This window comes from Haliotis rufescens, unplaced genomic scaffold (genome assembly GCF_023055435.1).
Source record: "Haliotis rufescens isolate VD_foot unplaced genomic scaffold, xgHalRufe1.0.p SCAF_11, whole genome shotgun sequence".
Lineage (NCBI taxonomy): Eukaryota > Metazoa > Mollusca > Gastropoda > Lepetellida > Haliotidae > Haliotis > Haliotis rufescens.
The window spans coordinates 44635930-44655720 of record NW_025963791.1 but is presented as its reverse complement, the minus strand read 5'-3'; the positions used below and the strand labels follow the sequence as shown (position 1 = coordinate 44655720).

The following is a 19791-nucleotide window of genomic DNA, read 5'->3' as shown; positions in this document are numbered from 1 at the left end:
AGCATACTCATAAATATTGACAAAAGATATACAGTACGTATTTGATTATCTGTTAAACCTTCTTGTACATTAGTTGAAGGAAAGCCGAGACTACTTCTATTCAACCACATATCCTAGCAGCGCCGGAACGAAGCCAAGTCAGCCCAGCCAACACTGACACAGGCTATCACACAAGAGAGGTATTCGGTTTGGCAAGTCGTTGTGCAAGAGCAAGATCTTTCATTTTTCTGTTTTTTAGGGCTCCAAGCCGAAAGGCTGGAAGCCCTATTGTAATCGTTCGATTTATTATTTATTATTATTTATTATTCCGCCGATTTTTGTACCAGCGCTAGCAAAATAAACACTGGCCAGATTTTGTTCAAATTTTGTGTGTGTATGGAGACCTTTGAGTACTAGATTCCCCCAAAAACTCAAGTCCATAGGCCCAAAGGACAAGGGCAGATAACTGAAAAACAAGTATTTTTGGACGATATATTTTGCCCTGCTGCTCCACAACCGTTTGTCCGTTTACTTTCAAACGTTGTATGTATCTGCTGCTTCAGTTTTTTGACATTGTTTGTTCTTTGACTTTGGTCATTGGTCACATGGTTTGGCAGCCATATTGGATTTAAGGTTTTCACAGGGTTTTGGGGGTACCTGTCTTCAAATACTATCTCCTCTGAATCCACTGCATGAAATGCTTTCAAACTTTCTGAGAATTGTCTCCATACAGAACACAACAAATAGCCATAGCCGTTTTTGGATATCTTTTTTAGTTGTGGCCATATTGGATTTAAGGTTTTCACAGGGTTTTTTGGGTACCTGTCTTCAAATACTATCTCCTCTGAATCCACTGCATGAAATGCTTTCAATCTTTCTGAGAATTGTCTCCATACAGAACACAACAAATTGCCATAGCCGTTTTTTGATATCTTTCTTGGTGACGGCGCTACTGGATTTTGATTTTGATGATTTCTTTCACCGAATTTTTACTTTATACAAAGATCATATCTTGTAAGGTTCTCCACAGAAACCATTGAAAGTTCACATGAAGTTAGTCGGACATATGTACATGATATTTTGTTCTTGGTTGCATGCTAAAAGTAACACCACTTGGTGGTAATATTGACAAAATACCGAATACATCGCTCAGAAAACTTAGGGTTATTTCCCTTCGAACCGTCAAGTGTCTTTTGCAATATGTATACTAACCTTGAAGATGAGGGTTAGAATTGGTCTTCAGCAACCCATGCTTGTCTGAAGAGGCGCTTATCGGGATTCGAACATTGTCTTGGTGGTAAATGGGTTTAGAAAACACTGGCTAACTCTGGCACACACCAATTTCGTAGCGGTGATGTCCTGCAAACGGTGACTATCTTTTGCATGAGTTGGTACAAGCAAACCATATGCGGATTCGAACATGGTCGAAGTCAAACATGGGTTAAGAACACACTGGGACATATGTGGTGATGTCTCACAAGCAGTTCATTACATTTGACGGCGTTGGTACAGGCAAACCATTTGAGGATTCGAACATGGTCGAAGTCAAACATGGGTTAAGAACACACTGGGACATATGTGGTGATGTCTCACAAGCAGATCATTACATTTGACGGCGTTGGTACAGGCAAACCATTTGAGGATTCGAACATGGTCGAAGTCAAACATGGGTTAAGAACACACTGGGACATATGTGGTGATGTCTCACAAGCAGTTCATTACATTTGACGGCGTTGGTACAGGCAAACCATTTGAGGATTCGAACATGGTCGAAGTCAAACATGGGTTAAGAACACACGGGGACATATGTGGTGATGTCTCACAAGCAGTTCATTACATTTGACGGCGTTGGTACAGGCAAACCATTTGAGGATTCGAACATGGTCGAAGTCAAACATGGGTTAAGAACACACTGGGACATATGTGGTGATGTCTCACAAGCAGTTCATTACGTTTGACGGCGTTGGTACAGGCAAACCATTTGAGGATTCGAACATGGTCGAAGTCAAACATGGGTTAAGAACACACTGGGACATATGTGGTGATGTCTCACAAGCAGATCATTACATTTGACGGCGTTGGTACAGGCAAACCATTTGAGGATTCGAACATGGTCGAAGTCAAACATGGGTTAAGAACACACTGGGACATATGTGGTGATGTCTCACAAGCAGTTCATTACATTTGACGGCGTTGGTACAGGCAAACCATTTGAGGATTCGAACATGGTCGAAGTCAAACATGGGTTAAGAACACACTGGGACATATGTGGTGATGTCTCACAAGCAGTTCATTACATTTGACGGCGTTGGTACAGGCAAACCATCTGAGGATTCGAACATGGACGAGGTCGAAAAATCAGGTTTAGCACTTTATCTCAGCAATACGACATAAACCCGGGGCCCCGACGAACTCAGAACGCTCATCCATTTGACTAGAGCTCAACTGATAAAGAAGTTACAGCCTGTTAAAGAGTCACCAAGCCGAAAAGCTGAAGAGTCCCAGTGCTATCGTTCGATTTAATATTATTATTATTCAGCCGATTTTTGTACCAGAGCTAGCATAATAACCACTGTCTCGATTCCGTTCAAATTTTGTATGTGTATCCAGATACATATGTACCAGATACCACACAAACTCCAAGGCCGTAGGCCCAAAGACCAAGGGCAGATAACCGAAAAATAAGCAATTTTTAAAGCTATATTTAGCCCTATTGCTTCGCAACCGCTTGTCCAATTACTTTCAAACTTAAGATGTGTCTGCTGCTTTTGGTGCTTGACATTTGATGTTCTTTGACTTTGGTCATTGGTCACGTGGTTTGGCAGCCATATTGGATTCAAGGTTTTCACAGTGTCATTTGGGTACCTGTTTTTAAATGCATACTCTTCTGAATCCATTGCATGAAATGTTTCAAACTTTCTGAGAATGGTCTCCTTACATAGCACATCAAACTCTGTTAGCCGATTTTGGACATCTTTTATAGCGGCGGACCTATTGGATTTTGATTTTGATCATTTTTTTCACCAAAACTTTACTTTGAAGATCACATCTTGTAAGGTTCTCCACAGAAACTATTGAAAGTTTTCATGAAGTTAGTGTGCCATATGCATCTTATTGTTTGTTCTTGGTTGCATGCTAAAAGTAACACCTTTGGTGTTAATATTTGATTAACATTTGGGACACCCCTTGAGCACGCCAATTTCATTGAGGCGATTTCCGATGACTATTTCTTTAAGGAATTGGTACAAGCAAACCTTAAATGGTTTCGAACATGTCCGAGGTCGGAAAATGGGTTAAGAACAGACTTGGATACTCCGGCACACGACAATTTCGTAGCGGCGATACCCTACAAGTGGTGCCTACATTTCACGGATTTGGTACAAGGAAACCCTTTGAGGCTTCGAACATGGACGTTTGTGCACAGTATAGCTTGGAGCCCGCCATTGCTGCTTTGCAGCTATATTTTAAATTGTCATTGTTGTAAAAGGCTTCGTGAACACTTGGACTGTAAACATAGTGTCCATGTATTCCATGAAACCAATGGCTGCGACACTTGCACCAATAACAATATTGACTTTAGTTTTCCTTCGAGGGACCGATAGCATACAACAGATGGGGAGATCCCTGGCCACAGCTGTAACCAGTCCAACTGTGATGACTGAGTGCGGTCTAGTCAAGGGGAGTCTGAACCGCCTGTAAACCAGAACCGGTGGAAGGCCCCAGCACCCCTCAGCAACGTCACGGGCACCTGCTGGTCGGGAACCTATGACGCGACTACATTCGGGGCACAGTGTGTGCAGCCATTTAGCTTTGATAATTACAACCAATCGCTTGGAAGTGAAGACTGTCTATATCTCAACGTCTGGTCGCCATCTTTAGACGTAAGTGACAGCCTGCCTGTCATGGTGTGGTTCCACGGCGGCAATCTCGTGTTTGGTAATGGTAGTATAAGTGGGTACTCGCCGAATCCAGAGCTAGCCAAGGATTTACAATTTGTGTTCGTCAGCATGAACTTTCGACTCGGACCATTGGGGTTTATGACCCTTGACCTCCTCAGCAAGGCATCCGACACGGGGACATCTGGGAACTACGGTTTCATGGACCAGATTCAGGTCTTGAAGTGGATTCAGTCTAATATCAGGAATTTTGGGGGTGACCCAAACAAGGTAAATTCTGTGACTGAAGATATGATTCCCACCCGGTTAACTGGTATGTAATGACCCGAATATCTCAGTTCACTTTGGCAATTAGCAACAAGGTTCTTGTATTTCAGGTTACCCTGTTTGGCCACAGCTCCGGTGGCACCAGTGTCTTCGGTCTTTTAGCTTCCCTCCCAGCAAAAGGACTGTTCCATCGCGCATGGGTAATGAGTGCTTCCGCCATCCTGAACAAGACGTCATCAGAGGCGTCACGTGATAATCTAGAAGTCCTGAAGACTTCCGGATGCACAGACATTCAGTGCCTCCTAGGTCTAAGCGTTGAAGATGTGATGCAGGCTAGCCCTTGGACAGTCTACCCGACGTGGGCTATGACGGACAATACAGACCTCCCCTCTAGAAGGGTGTTTGATGGTGCTCTGGCTGTTGTTGATGGTATGTGGATGCCTAGTAAAGATGTCTGCCTCTCTCTCTATTCCACATTTGGTCTGCACCCCACCCCGTCTCTCTCTCTCTCTCTCTCTCTCTCCCTCTCTCTCCATTCCACATTAGGTCTGCACCCCGACCCACCCCCTCTCCATTCCACATTAGCCCTGTCTCCCTCTCTCCATTCCACATTAGCCCTGTCTCCCTCTCTCCATTCCACATTAGCCCTGTCTCCCTCTCTCCATTCCACATTAGCCCTGTCTCCCTCTCTCCATTCCACATTAGCCCTGTCTCCCTCTCTCCATTCCACATTAGCCCTGTCTCCCTCTCTCCATTCCACATTAGCCCTGTCTCCCTCTCTCCATTCCACATTAGCCCTGTCTCCCTCTCTCCATTCCACATTAGCCCTGTCTCCCTCTCTCCATTCCACATTAGCCCTGTCTCCCTCCCTCCATTCCACATTAGCCCTGTCTCCCTCTCTCCATTCCACATTAGCCCTGTCTCCCTCTCTCCATTCCACATTAGCCCTGTCTCCCTCTCTCCATTCCACATTAGCCCTGTCTTCCTTTCTATTCCACATTAGCCCTGTCTCCCTCCCTCCATTCCACATTAGCCCTGTCTCCCTCTCTCCATTCCACATTAGCCCTGTCTCCCTCTCACCATTCCACATTAGCCCTGTCTCCCTCTCTCCATTCCACATTAGCCCTGTCTCCCTCTCTCCATTCCACATTAGCCCTGTCTTCCTTTCTATTCCACATTCGGTTTGTGCCCCTCTCCCCACTGAATGCATGATACATAATGCGTTTGTTTCATTGATACGACTCAGCTAGTTCCGTGATATGTTGTAAGTTATTATACACCCATCGTACAGACCACACCTGCCAACACCATCACCTCACACGTGGATAGACCAGGCAGTCACGTCATTCTTCCTTTGTCATTGCAGGTCACGTGATCCCCATCGCACCTCTAACGGCCTGGGAGAAAGGCCAGGGGAACGATGTCCCCGTCATCTTCAGTAAGTATAACATGGCGGCGGGGTAGCCTAGTGGCTGAAGCGTTCGCTCGTCACGCCGATGACTCGGGTTCGATTCCCCATATGGGTGCAATGTGTGAAGCCCATTTATGATGTTCCCAGCCGTGATATTAATAAAAGCGACGTAAAACTATACGCACTCATACTCAGTAGACCCGTGAAAATCCGGGTACAGAATAGGTCTTCAGCCATCCATGCTTTCCGTTAGTGGCAACTCTGCTTGTCGTAAGAGGCGACCTGCGGGATCGGGTGGTCAGGCTCGATGACTTGGTTGATGCATGTCATCTTATCCCAGTTGCGTGGATCGATGCTCATGATGTCAATCACTGGATTGTCTAATCCAGACAGGATTATTTAAAGACCGCCGTCATATAGCTGGAATATTGCTGGGTGTTTTAAGCAACAAACAAACATACTCAGAAAGTATAACAGAGGGAAAACGGCGCGTCTTCAATAAAGTCCCGAGGAGTCCGTTTCCTCTCTGTTTCCTCATTTGTGAGCGACTCAGAGGTGGATGGACTGCACACGTCTTCGCCACCTGGCAACTACTAGTATCTTGTAATCCTGGCTTCCAGTTGTCCAACGCTATCACCTATCAGCGCCATTAACTGTTAGCTTCCCTTGTTAAGTTTGCACCTTTGTTATCTTATTACTTTTGTTGTTCTTACAGGTACATATATATGTTCTCTGCTTTATACAATTTATTTACCTGGCGAAGGAGTAAGTACATACTCCGAAACGTTGTGTACCTCATAATAAAGAAATTGACATCCATGAATTCTCTTCCTCAACTCTTTTTTACTTCTTTACGATCAGGAGCGGTGGGGTAGCCTTGTGGTTAAAACGTTCGCTCGTCACGCCGAAGACCCGGGTTCGATTCCCCATATGGGTACAATGTGCGCAGCCAAATTCTGGTGTACCCCACCATGACATAGCTGGAATATTGCTAAAAGCGGTGTTTAACCATACTCCCTCACTCTTTACGATCATAAACTGAACAACAAAAGTTCCTGTGACATTGAATAAGATTTAATGCAAAGTTATGTTTTTTTACCAAATCTGAAACAATTTCGGGTTGCAACAGATAAAAGACTCCTGTAAGTGTTCAAATGGTTTAATTTGCCATACTGAATTCAGAAAATGCGTGATTTCATAAAAAATAACATGAACATGTCAAAATGGCAATTTACAAATCAATAGCGTGTGTGTCCACCTCTGGTTGCAATGCAAGCAACACATCTTCGTCTCATGGAATGTGCCAGGCGTCGCACAAAATCCTGTGGGATATCTGTCCATATCTGCTTGAGCATGTTTCGACGTTTCTGGAGTGTCTGTGGAACACGTGGTTGACGTCGAAGGCGCCGATCCATCTCATCCCACATGTGCTCGATTGGTGAGAGATCAGGGGAGCGAGCCGGCCAGGGGATGACATTCACGTTGTTTTGTCCTGAACAAGTCGAGCAACATGAGGCCGGGCGTTGTCATGTTGAAAGGTAATGCCTGGGCCATGACGACGCAAAAACGGTAGAACAACAGGGCCGATGATCTCGTCGCGGTAGGGCTGTCATTTGAGATTTCCCTCTACCACTATCTAACGGGTCCTCAGTCTTGCTGTAATCCCATCCCATACCATAACGCTGCCGCCCCCGATCTTCTTCCATGATTGACGTAACGTTCACCTAGACGTCGGTACACTCGAATCCGTCCATCGCTGTGGCTTAGGTGAAAACGAGACTCATCAGTGAATAGAACTTGTCCACACTGCATGGTCGTGCAGCGTAGACGCTGTTTGCACCACTGTAGACGTGTTTGACGGTGGTTTCCTGTCAAAATGGGACGTCTGGCGGGTCTTCTGGCGACAATCCCTGCACATCTGAGGCGAGAACGTACGGTTTGTGAAGATATTCATCGAAGGCCAGGGATGCTTCTTGCAGTCATTCGAATCCAGTTGTCTTGTCGATTATTGGTTACGCGTGGCCTGCCACTCCGAGGATGGTCTCTGACTGCATTCGTCTATTGCCAACGTTGCCATAAACACCAAATGGTGTTTCTGTGGACGTTAAATTGTCTTGCAACATCACGTTGACTCGATCCTGCTTCAAGCATACCAATGGCTCGCAGACGCTCATTTTCGGACAAGCGTGGCATTTCGTAATGATGAATAATTGCGTAATTTTGTTGTTTTTCTGAGTGGTTGTTGTCAGCACGATGCTAAACAATGCATATGTTTTTATACCCATTCTTGGGTAGTGAAATGCATGGGGCTTGCATAAAAGTCAACTTTTGCATGGAATGCATGCTTTTCTGTAGCAGTTGCGTTTTTGTGACTTGATTCCATACATGTACTACAATACTGAAAACCAAACTTTACTTGTTTGAAAAATACACTAAAATATTGGTGTCACGGGAACTTTCGTTGTTGAGTATACATCACTGAGTTCCATGCACAAACAGTAAAATCAGGAGGGATATGTTTGATTTAGCCATCTTTTCCTCGGTTACCATTGCAGGTACCACTGGTCAAGAAGTGGACAGGTGGACAACGCCGGACATAGCCTCGTGGACATGGGACCAGTACAGGTCAGCCATCAGACGAAAACTCGCCTCGTTTGGGAGTCAGATCCCAGACAGATTGTTGGAGCTCTACCCTGAATCACATAATACCACACCAGAGCTCCAATACTCGGAGATGACCTCGGACCTGCGTGTCACGTGTCCAATTGACGTAGTAGCCGATGTTGCCGACAGCTATTTCAAGTCGTTGACCTACAGATGTGTGGTCACGCAGTGGCCCTCTCAGCGTGTCCCAGGCCACGGTAGATATTCCTATCACGGATGGGACTCCACAGCTTTTTTCGGAACAATAGATAAATTGATCCCCAAACCTTCCCAGTCTGACCTGGACTTAACTGCCAACTTACGTCGAGAAATATCCGCCTTTGTAAAGACCGGTGAACCAGCCTCCACGACGTGGAAACCGACGAAGATCAGCACAGCCCTGCTGGGGTCGACAACGACGGTGACTAACTTCTACCACCGAGACCAGTGCACCTTCCTGCTCCGGAACGGCTTCTTCTCCTACGCCTGGATCAACTGAACACCAAGGTCAAGGCTGTGACAATCCAATATAATGATTGATCATGTCTCCTTGATAACTAATCATTGACCTACGCCTTGACTTACATTCGGACCACAGCATGGCAAAATACACGACTCTTTATACAACCCTTGGGACAACGGACGCCTTGGCTCACACGTGGACCACAGCATGGCAAAATACATGACTCTCAATACAACCCTTCGGACAACTTCTCTGGACATGACAAATTTAGAGTTTCGGGATTCCCTTTCCGTTCCATTGGTAGAATAAATTGCTCTGTCAACATGCTTCGTTCCTTTACCTACAACCACCAACATAATGTCAGTATGCTATTCCTTGGCAGTAGTAGAGTGTGGTGGGATGTCTCACAAGATATCTTACCATATAGACCTCACATCTGTACAAAACCTCCTCCAAATATATGTTTGATCCATGCGAGTGAGGTTCATCTATAGCGAAGTGAACACCCAAAGCTACTGTCTTGTGAACTGACCAAGTAATCTTGTACTGTTCATCTGTGAAACAAACTAGGTAACCATAGCATGTTCATCTGAAAGTAAAAAAGTAACCATCGCATGATCATCTGTGAAACTAAGTAACCATAGAATGTTCATCTGTGAAACTAAGTAACCATAGCATGTTCATCTGTGAAACTAAGTAACCATAGCATGTTCATCTGTGAAACTAAGTAACCATAGCATGTTCATCTGTGAAACTAAGTAGCCATAGCGTGTTCATCTGGGAAAGTAAAAAAAGTAACCATAGAATGTTCATCTGTGAAAGTAAAAAAGTAACCATAGCATGTTCATCTGTGAAAGTAAAAAAGTAACAAAAGTATGTTTATCTGTGAAAATAACTAAGTAACTATAGCATGTTCATCTGTGAAACTAACTATTCATAGCATGTTCATCTGTGAAACTAAACAAGTAGCCATTCATGTTCATCTGTGAAACCAACAAGTAGCCATAGCATGTTCATCTGTGAAACCAACAAGTAACCATAGCATGTTCATCTGTGAAACTAAGTAGCCATAGCATGTTCATCTGTGAAACTAAGTAGCCATAGCATGTCCATCTGTGAAACTAAGTAACCTTAGCATGTTCATCTGAGAGACTAAGCAAGTAACAATAGCGTGTTCATCTGGGAAAGTAAAAATGTAACCATAGCATGTTCATCTGTGAAACTAAGTAACCATAGCATGTTCATCTGTGAAACTAAGTAACCATAGCATGTTCATCTGTGAAACTAAGTAACCATAGCATGTTCATCTGTGAAACTAAGTAGCCATAGCGTGTTCATCTGGGAAAGTAAAAAAAGTAACCATAGAATGTTCATCTGTGAAAGTAAAAAAGTAACCATAGCATGTTCATCTGTGAAAGTAAAAAAGTAACAAAAGTATGTTTATCTGTGAAAATAACTAAGTAACTATAGCATGTTCATCTGTGAAACTAACTATTCATAGCATGTTCATCTGTGAAACTAAACAAGTAGCCATTCATGTTCATCTGTGAAACCAACAAGTAGCCATAGCATGTTCATCTGTGAAACCAACAAGTAACCATAGCATGTTCATCTGTGAAACTAAGTAGCCATAGCATGTTCATCTGTGAAACCAATAAGTAGCCATAGTATGTTCATCTGTGAAATCAACAAGAAGCCATAGCATGTTCATCTGTGAAACCAACAAGTAACCATAGCATGTTCATCTGTGAAACTTAGCAAAAAACCGTAGCATGTTCATCTGTGAAAGTAAAAAGGTAACCATAGCATGTTCATATGTGAAACTAAGTAGCCATAGCATGTTCATCTGTGAAAGTAAAAAAGTAAACATAGCATGTTCATCTGTGAAACTAACTAGCCATAGCATGTTCATCTGTGAAACCAACAAGTAGCCATAGCATGTTCATCTGTGAAACCAACAAGTAACCAGAGCATGTTCATCTGTGAAACTATAACAAAGTAACCATAGCATGTTCATCTGTGAAACTAAGTAGCCATAGCATGTTCATCTGTGAAACTAAGTAGCCATAGCATGTTCATCTGTAAAACTTAGTAACCATAGCATGTTCATCTGTGAAAATAAGTAGCCATAGCATGTTTATATGTGAAACCAACAAGTAGCCATAGCATGTTCAGCTGTGAAACTAAGTAGCCATAGCATGTTCATCTGTGAAACTAGTAGCCATAGCATGTTCATCTGTAAAACTAAGTAGCCATAGCATGTTCATCTGTGAAACCAACAAGTAGCCATAGCATGTTCATCTGTGAAACCAACAAGTAACAATAGCATGTTCATCTGTGAAACTATAACAAAGTAACCACAGCATGTTCATCTGTAAAACTAAGTAGCCATAGCATGTTCATCTGTGAAACTAAGTAGCCATAGCATGTTCATCTGTAAAACTAAGTAGCCATAGCATGTTCATCTGTGAAACGAAGAAGCCATAGCATGTTCATCTGTGAAACTAAGTAGCCATAGCATGTTCATCTTTGAAACTAAGTAACCATAGCATGTTCATCTGTAAAACTAAGTAGACATAGCATGTTCATCTGTGAAACGAAGTAGCCATAGCATGTTCATCTGTGAAACTAAGTAACCATAGCATGTTCATCTGTGAAACCAACAAGTAATCATAGCATGTTCATCTGTGAAACCAACAAGTGTCCATAGCATGTTCATCTGTGAAACTAAGTAGCCATAGCATGTTCATCTGTGAAACCAACAAGTAACCATTGCATGTTCATCTGTAAAACTAAGTAGCCATAGCATGTTCATCTGTGAAACCAACAAGTAGCCACAGCATGTTCATCTGTGAAAGTAAAAAAGTAACCATAGCATGTTCATCTGTGAAACTAAGTAGCCATAGCATGTTCATCTGTGAAACCAACAAGTAACCATAGCATGTTCATCTGTGAAACTAAGTAGCCATAGCATGTTCATCTGTGAAACCAACAAGTAGCCATAGCATGTTCATCTGTGAAACTAAGTAGCCATAGCATGTTTATATGTGAAACCAACAAGTAGCCATAGCATGTTCATCTGTGAAACCAACAAGTAACCATAGCATGTTCATCTGTAAAACTAAGTAGCCATAGCATGTTTATATGTGAAACCAACAAGTAGCCATAGCATGTTCATCTGTGAAACCAACAAGTAACCATAGCATGTTCATCTGTGAAACTAACTAAGTAATGTTCATCTAGCTTGCATGTGAGGCATGGTAAACACAAAGATGTTTGATAATCTACGTAAACAGACTCGTCTCGACCAAGCTTGTGTCACGGCCATATCACGCTGTTACTCCTGGGTTGACATACCGCGGCATGCCACGACAGGGCGACGTTGTCACTGGATCCCCAACTACCCCGACAGCGACAGCGTGTAAGTTTAGCAACATAACTCCCGTAGAAGGATCTCCTCATATTTTGTGTTTAAAACGAGCACCCCGCGGTATGCCCTGGTTTCAAACATGGACACATGATATGTGATGTCGTCACAAAGTGGGTAAACATCTACATTCATTTTAGTCTCGACTGCAAGGGAACCCAGGCGACACCAATCGTCTACAGTGTCCTGTAGTGAAGGTAGGTGGTGTTCTTTGATGCTCGTGTTGCGGTATAATTCATTCTACAGTCGACTAAAACTTTATAAAATTGAAGTTTTAAGAATCGATAGTGTAAAATTGACTTTGTATTTAAGAACATATGTCTATATGACAAAGCGGGGCGGTTTGGTAGTCTAGTAGCTAAAGCGTCGGCTCGTCACGTCGAGGACCCGGGTTGGATTCCCAACATGGGTACAATGTGTAAAGCCCATTTTCGGGTGCCCCCGCCGTGATATTGCTGGAATATTGCTAAAAGCGGTTTAAAACAATACTCACTCGATCACTATATGACAATGCTCGTGATGCTAGCTCTTGGGGTTCTTGCAGCATCACGTTGACGACAGATGAATAATGCAATCAAGATGATGTTGGTGCATCTGACACTGTTTACGTTGATGGTCGCCCCATCTGCAGGGGGTCTAACGCAACACAGGGCATCCGTGACCACAGCTGTAACCAGTCCAACTGTGATGACTGAGTGCGGTCTAGTCAAGGGGAGTCTGGAACAAGGCGTCAACGTGTTTAAAGGAATTCCCTACGCAGAACCGCCTGTAAACCAGAACCGGTGGAAGGCCCCAGCACCTCTCAGCAACGTCACGGGCACCTGCTGGTCGGGAACCTATGACGCGACTACATTCGGGGCACAGTGTGCACAACCCATAAATAGTACAGATTTTATACATTGGGTTGGAAAAGAAGATTGTCTATATTTCAATGTCTGGTCGCCATCTTTAGACGTAAGTGACAACCTGCCTGTCATGGCGTGGGTTCACGGCGGCGATCTCGTGTATGGTAATGGCAGCATGCCCGGGTACTCGCCGAGTCCCGAGCTAGCCAAGGATTTACAATTTGTGTTCGTCAGCATGAACTATCGACTCGGACCATTGGGGTTTATGACCCTTGACCTCCTCAGCAAGGCATCGGACACGGGGACATCTGGGAACTACGGTTTCATGGACCAGATTCAGGTCTTGAAGTGGATTCAGTCTAATATCAGGAATTTTGGGGGCGACCCAAACAAGGTAAAGCTTTCCATGATTCACGAAACTGATTCTCCTAACATGTCAAGTGCGTATTTAAATATAATGACATACCCGATCATCCCTATCAAAAGTTATGTGGTACATATAAAATTACGTATTACAATTAAATACACGTGACCTGAAACGGTCCGTCTTGTGATATAGTTAGGCCCTATGTTTCCTTTCAGGTCACACTGTTTGGACAAAGCTCCGGGGGCACCAGCATTTATGCTCTTTTGGCTTCCCCTCTCGCAGTTGGACTATTCCATCGCGCATGGGTAATGAGTGCTTCTGCTGTTCTCAACAAGACGTCGTCGGATGCGTCAAGTGACAATCAGGTGTTCCAGACAGCTTCCGGATGCGCGGACATTCAGTGCCTTCAAAGTCTGAGCGTGGAGAAGATATTCAAAGCCAGTCCCTGGACAGTCTACCCAAACTGGGCGATGTCCGACATTTCTGACCTGCCCGTTAAAGGCGGATTTGACGGTGCTCTGGCTGTCGTTGACGGTAAATATATACAGTACTGGTCGAGGGTATGCACGTATACTTCTGCACATATACACATAGTAACATATGTAAGATAGCTACGCGATAAATCGCAAAGAACAAAGGAGAACGAATGTATGAGGAATTCAGGGATCTATGTATCGTAGCTGAATTTTAAATATACGTGCTGTAATTGGCGTGAAACGTGATTTTCTAAACACTATCCAATATGGCGGAAAGTTCAGTTTCCCAAATGGTGACATTTACGATGGACCTAATTTTCAGAGGTCGTTTTCAGTAATTTTGCTTTGCCTAAAATGACAATGGATGATATCACAGAACAGGGAATTTCAAACAGTATTCAAAACTGTGACGTGAATCTTTGTGGGTGATGTATTTTGAATTCTACACGACTCGAGCACGGGTTGAAGAGGAGGGACATATATATGTCCCTCTGGCATCCTGGGGGTTAACTACACATATACACAGAAATCTTACATACGATCACAAGACTGTTCCTATCTTCCCGGGGCAAGGGAGTTAATTAACTATAAAAGCCACCCTTGCCGAACTAGGCTGGAATTCCGGAGTTACATTTTGGCTGGACTAACGAGTCTATGCATAGTCCAATCAAAATCGCGTGACGAACTAGACACCCGGTTCGTAAACTCTACGGATTTCAACAGATTTCGGTTGACTGTACTCTTATGCTCAAAGCAATAAATACTTCCCCTTTTTACATAGAAACGATTTACAACATCCAGACGTATTCTGGGGCAGTGGGGTGGCCCAGTGGTTAAAGTGTTCGCTCGGCTCGCCAAGGCGCGGATTCTGTTCCCTACATGTGTACAATATGTGAACCCCTTTCATGTGTCCCCTGCCGTGATATTGATGAAATATACTGAACCGAATTAAAAACTTCACAATCCTAAAATTTTAACATTTTGACCAGTTATCATTGTGGGCCCTTATTGTGTATTTAAACAGTAATGGCCACGTATTGTCTTTAGATAACACCCGTTTTTGTGCAGGTGAATCGATCAAAACCATGTGCACAGCACTATAGTGGCAAAAGTGTTTTTTCACGTGCAACTGGTCACGTTGCCATAATACCGCACGTGTTTTCAGCCATACTTGTTAGCAGTCATTAACAAAAAAGGAAAAACACAAGAAAACAAAAGTCTTTACGCCATTTGTCATGCTACGCCTTTCAAATGTGCAACGTGAACGTGCCATCGGCATGTTGCAGACGGGAACGTCCGTAGCTGAAGTCGCAAGGACGATGGGTTGTAGTCGACGGACAGTTTATGATATACAGACGCGTCTACAGCAAACGGGTACCACCGCTGATCGCCCTCAGCCAGGTCGACCACGTGTGACGTCACATGCAGAGGATCGTCAGATTGTCTTACGGCACCTCCGTAACCGATTTTTGACGGCCACATCAACCAGAAATGAACTGTTTAGGGCTAGACTGAGTGCGCAAACTGTTCGAAACCGTCTGAGAACTGCTCACCTTCAAGCACGACGGCCATACTGCGGGCCGATTCTGACTCAATTACACAGACGTCAACGTCAATTGTGGGCACGGCGACACTTACGATGGACTCAGAGGAATTGGAATCAAGTCGTCTTCAGTGATGAATCCCGATTTAATCTTCGATTTGCTGATGATAGGGCGAGTGTGTGGAGGGGCCGTCATGAACGTTACGCCCAGTGTTGTGTACAGGAAGTTGACAGATTTCGAAGCGGAAGTGTCATGGTGTGGGGTGCTTTCTGTGGCAATTCACGTTCCAGGCTTCTTGTCATCCGTGGCAAGCTCAACGCTGCAGCTTACCGCGACCAGGTACAGGCACCAGAACTTCTGCCTTTTATGGCAGCACATGGACCCGGTTTGATCTTCCAACATGACAATGCCAGACCCCACACTGCAATTTTGACAAGGAATTTCCTTCAGAATGCGGGAGTCAACGTCATTGACTGGCCGTCAAGGTCTCCCGACCTCAATCCCATCAAACACGTCTGCGATGTTCTTGGCTGAAGTCTGCGCACTCTCCAGAACCAACCACATAATTCGCAAGATCTTGGCACCATTTTGCAGCAACAATGGCGTCGCCTTCCCAATCATGTGTTCACAAGCATCACAAGGTCCATGCGGAGGCGTTGTGTGGCAGATGTCAACGCACATGGTGGCCATACACGCTACTGAACTTGTGTGCCATCAGATTCTCATGCTTGGGACTTATGATTTAAACTGTTGATGTTATTACCGAATACCGTAGGTGCTTGGAACAAATTATGGTTACCACCGTTAATTAAAATCCGTCTTTGGACATTAATGATTAAAAATTACCTTCGCTGATACATTTGTCCGTCGTATATCATATATGGGATTACTTTTAAAAATGTGAAGTTTTTAATTTGACTCAGTATATTATTAAAAGAGGCGAAAAACTTTACTCTTTTACCAGATAATACATGTGGGAGTTGTCCACCCTTGCAGCCTACTGGCGAATGTGACACGATGGTTATGTCACGTGACATGTTTATGTTGTAGGTCACGTGATCCCTCATTCACCAATGGATGCTTGGCAACAAGGACAGGGTACCGATGTGCCTGTTATCTTCAGTGAGTTTGGTTTGTTTGTTTGTTTGTTTGCTTGTTTTTTAACACCGTACTAAGCTGACGGCGTCTGTAAATATCGAGTCAGGTCTGGGCCAGTCAATCCAGTGATTGAAATCATATGTGCATCATATGGGATACGATGACATGCATCAACCTCGTCAGCGAGCCTGACCACCCGATCCCGTTAGTCACCTTTTACGACAAGCATGGGTTGCTGAAGACCTGATCTGTTAACCGAGTACAGCGTTTGTACATACAGTCTACTTTCAACACCATGACCCCGGACTGTATGTCCTCAACACCCTATTGCTTGTCACAAGGGGCGAGCAAGAGGATCACGTGGTCAGTCAGCTTGACTTGGCTGGGTGGTTGCTGGTATCGAACCCCGAGCACGTTGGTCATCATGTCAACCACAAGTTTGACTGGCCCTAACACCTCGTGCAATCACTCACTTTAGATATCATTTGGTCGCTCACTCGTTCCATGTCAAATGTGTATGTCGAGTAATGTGAAATGTATTAACGAGTTTATTTATTATGCCATGTCGAGGAACTATTTCTAGTACTATGGTACATCTTAACGGTGTTACCTATAAAAGGTGATGTGTGTCATGTAACACTGAGGGTATTTGCGGCAGGTACTATGGCTCAAGAGGCAGACAAATACCATCTAAACATGACCACGTGGGACGAATACAGGTCAGAGGTCACGCGGCAATTGTCCTCGTTTGGAAGTGACATTCCAAACAAACTACTGCAACTTTACCCGGAATCACAATACATCACACCTAAACTTCAGTTGTCGGACTTGATCTCGGACCTGCGTGTCACGTGTCCAATTGACGTAGTAGCCGATGTTGCCGACAGCTATTTCAAGTCGTTGACCTACAGATGTGTGGTCACGCAGTGGCCCTCTCAGCCTGTCCCAGGCCACGGTAGATATTCCTATCACGGATGGGACTCCACAGCTTTTTTCGGAACAATAGATAAATTGATCCCCAAACCTTCCCAGTCTGACCTGGACTTCACTGCCAACTTACGTCGAGAAATATCCGCCTTTGTAAAGACCGGTGAACCAGCCTCCACGACGTGGAAACCGACGAAGATCAGCACAGCCCTGCTGGGGTCGACAACGAATGTGACTAAGTTCTACCACCGAGACCAGTGCACCTTCCTGCTCCGCAACGGCTTCTTCTCCTACGCCTGGATCAACTGACCAGCAAGGTCAAGGCTGTGACAATCCAATATAATGATTAACTACAACGTCATATTAATAGAGGTTATCACGCTTGTGTGTTTGGGGATGGGAAATGTCCTGTATTAGGAATAAACACATTATTTAGCGAGCCTTGGTAAGTGATGTGTCAGTCGGACAGTGACAATGGCCAATATATATAGTTCCAACTGAAACCTGTTTCTTATGCAGTGGCGTGACTACATATATGCAAAACAAAAATTGCCTACACAAACTGTTCCAACTTGCCTTTCTTGGCTGTCCGCTAGAGTAAGTACCCTATATCAAAATGGAAACTACTCTAAGCCTGGTCTATGAGACGTCACGGCTAGAGTCGGAAGTAGTTGACAGTCGGCCTCTCCTGTTATAACGTTACGAAGTCCAGTCTGATGTACACACAGCGACAAAACGGCCAAAGATTCCAAGCCGCAGAGGTCTACATGACTCCACAAGCACAGATATGGAAACTGATACCGCTTGGCACAGGACCATGTAACTAATAGTAATAACAAACAAACTGGCAAGCTTAGACCTCCTCGTTTTTTTTAGTTTGTTTATTATAATTATTAGTTACATGGTCCTGTACGCTTGGCTAGTGTTCTCGCAAAATTGTTTCACATTTCATATCTCCAAAGTTGCCCACTAGTATTAGACTTTTGATAATGATAGCAATTATCTCAGAAGTTTCTCCAGATTCCCGATAGTTGATTCGGACTCGATCGCCGAATGACAAGGGCGACGCCATGTGAGGTGAGGTGAAATTGGGTTTAACGTCGCGTCCAAGATTATTGCACTTATATAGCGACGTGCATGCACGTGTATGTGTGTGTGTGGCTGCTTGTACTAGTCCGGACTGATGCCGATTTATAGTGCTAGCTCACTGAGATACCATGCCGCAGTTTAACATGAATACCCCACTCAGACACAGTATACTGACTCCGAGCCGACCAGTCCTTGTTTTAGCCCCTTAATGCCGAGCGCCAGACAGGGTAACAACAAGTACAATCTTTTAACGTCTTTTTGTATGACGCGGCCCGGGATCGAACCCCGGACCTTCCGCTCTCCGGGCGGACGCTCTACCACAAGACCACGGAGGCGGTCGGCGACGCCATGTCACTTTCCAACCCAACTTTCTGGCTTTCGTGAGATTCCTTTAGTTCTGCTTTGTAGTTGAGAAAGCGAATGACGTCGCGCGATTATTCTATGAATGAAAAAGTAGTTCCGGTGTGACAGAGGTCACGGTTATCCAATCAAAACGAATAAAACGAGGTCAACCCTGTACGACAAACGTGTGACGTACGGATATATAGTATCTTACCACCTGTATCTTCACCACGTGGGTAAAACATGATAAATAGCACACTCCGGCGCCGTGGTGACTCAGCATAACACCACTGCCACAGGCACACTCCGGCGCCGTGGTGACTTACCATAACACCACTGCCACAGGCATACTCCGGCGCTGTGGTGATTTACCATAACACTACTGACACAGGCACACTCCGGCGCCGTGGTGATTTACCATAACACCACTGACACAGGCACACTCCGGCGCCGTGGTGATTTACCATAACACCACTGCCACAGGCACACTCCGGCGCCGTGGTGATTTACCATAACACCACTGACACAGGCACACTCCGGCGCCGTGGTGATTTACCATAACACCACTGACACAGGCTAATTTGCACATCACGTGACCGGACTTTTCTCTTGTTTGTAAACAAACGCGCTTTTTCAGAAATCAGAATAGAACAGACTGATGGAAGTATTTGGGGGTGCCTTATATATTGTTTTGCATAATAATATTGATATGCTACAACTGCGACAGTGAGTTGCATGAAAACACATATTTACATATCAAAGTGACCGTATCGCTAGCTCTCCGTACGGCTTCGATGACAGCACGTGGAGCCGTACAACCAATGTAAACATAGGATAACTACGCAAATGGAAATAGTTGTTCATGATTTAGGATATTTTCTCATTGAGAGTTAACTATTCTATGAAATATGTTTATCTAGATATGTAGACTTGTCAAAAATGAAACAGATGAATAACATATGCACTATCTTGAATGGACTGTGTAAGATGGCGGTGGCCTGTGACAGAGGTACTATG

The 19791-nt window shown here is 44.3% G+C and overlaps 2 protein-coding genes across 2 annotated transcripts; both read left to right on the top strand.

Moving 5' to 3' along the window:
• Positions 1–3505: 3505 nt before the first annotated feature.
• LOC124122887 (neurotactin-like) lies at positions 3506–8981 on the top strand. The gene is made up of 4 exons (XM_046486073.2): positions 3506–4145; positions 4253–4571; positions 5509–5580; positions 8109–8981. The coding sequence occupies exons 1-4, from the start codon at positions 3882–3884 to the stop codon at positions 8693–8695; spliced, it is 1242 nt and encodes a 413-aa protein (XP_046342029.2). The 5' UTR covers positions 3506–3881; the 3' UTR covers positions 8696–8981.
• Positions 8982–12124: 3143 nt separating this feature from the next.
• Positions 12125–17782, top strand: LOC124122893 (para-nitrobenzyl esterase-like). The gene is made up of 5 exons (XM_046486080.2): positions 12125–12283; positions 12631–13325; positions 13514–13832; positions 16369–16440; positions 17075–17782. The coding sequence occupies exons 2-5, from the start codon at positions 12648–12650 to the stop codon at positions 17650–17652; spliced, it is 1647 nt and encodes a 548-aa protein (XP_046342036.1). The 5' UTR covers positions 12125–12283; positions 12631–12647; the 3' UTR covers positions 17653–17782.
• Positions 17783–19791: the final 2009 nt, after the last annotated feature.

Excerpts from the sequence above, each read along its gene's own strand:
- LOC124122893 (XM_046486080.2), top strand. The coding sequence starts at position 12,648 with ATGAATAATGCAATCAAGATGATGTTGGTGCATCTGACACTGTTTACG. Across the intron at positions 13,326-13,513 it reads TTGGGGGCGACCCAAACAAG|GTCACACTGTTTGGACAAAG; the intron begins GTAAAGCTTTCC and ends GTTTCCTTTCAG. Across the intron at positions 13,833-16,368 it reads TGCTCTGGCTGTCGTTGACG|GTCACGTGATCCCTCATTCA; the intron begins GTAAATATATAC and ends TTTATGTTGTAG.
- LOC124122887 (XM_046486073.2), top strand. The coding sequence starts at position 3,882 with ATGGTGTGGTTCCACGGCGGCAATCTCGTGTTTGGTAATGGTAGTATA. Across the intron at positions 4,146-4,252 it reads TTGGGGGTGACCCAAACAAG|GTTACCCTGTTTGGCCACAG; the intron begins GTAAATTCTGTG and ends CTTGTATTTCAG. Across the intron at positions 5,581-8,108 it reads CGATGTCCCCGTCATCTTCA|GTACCACTGGTCAAGAAGTG; the intron begins GTAAGTATAACA and ends TTACCATTGCAG.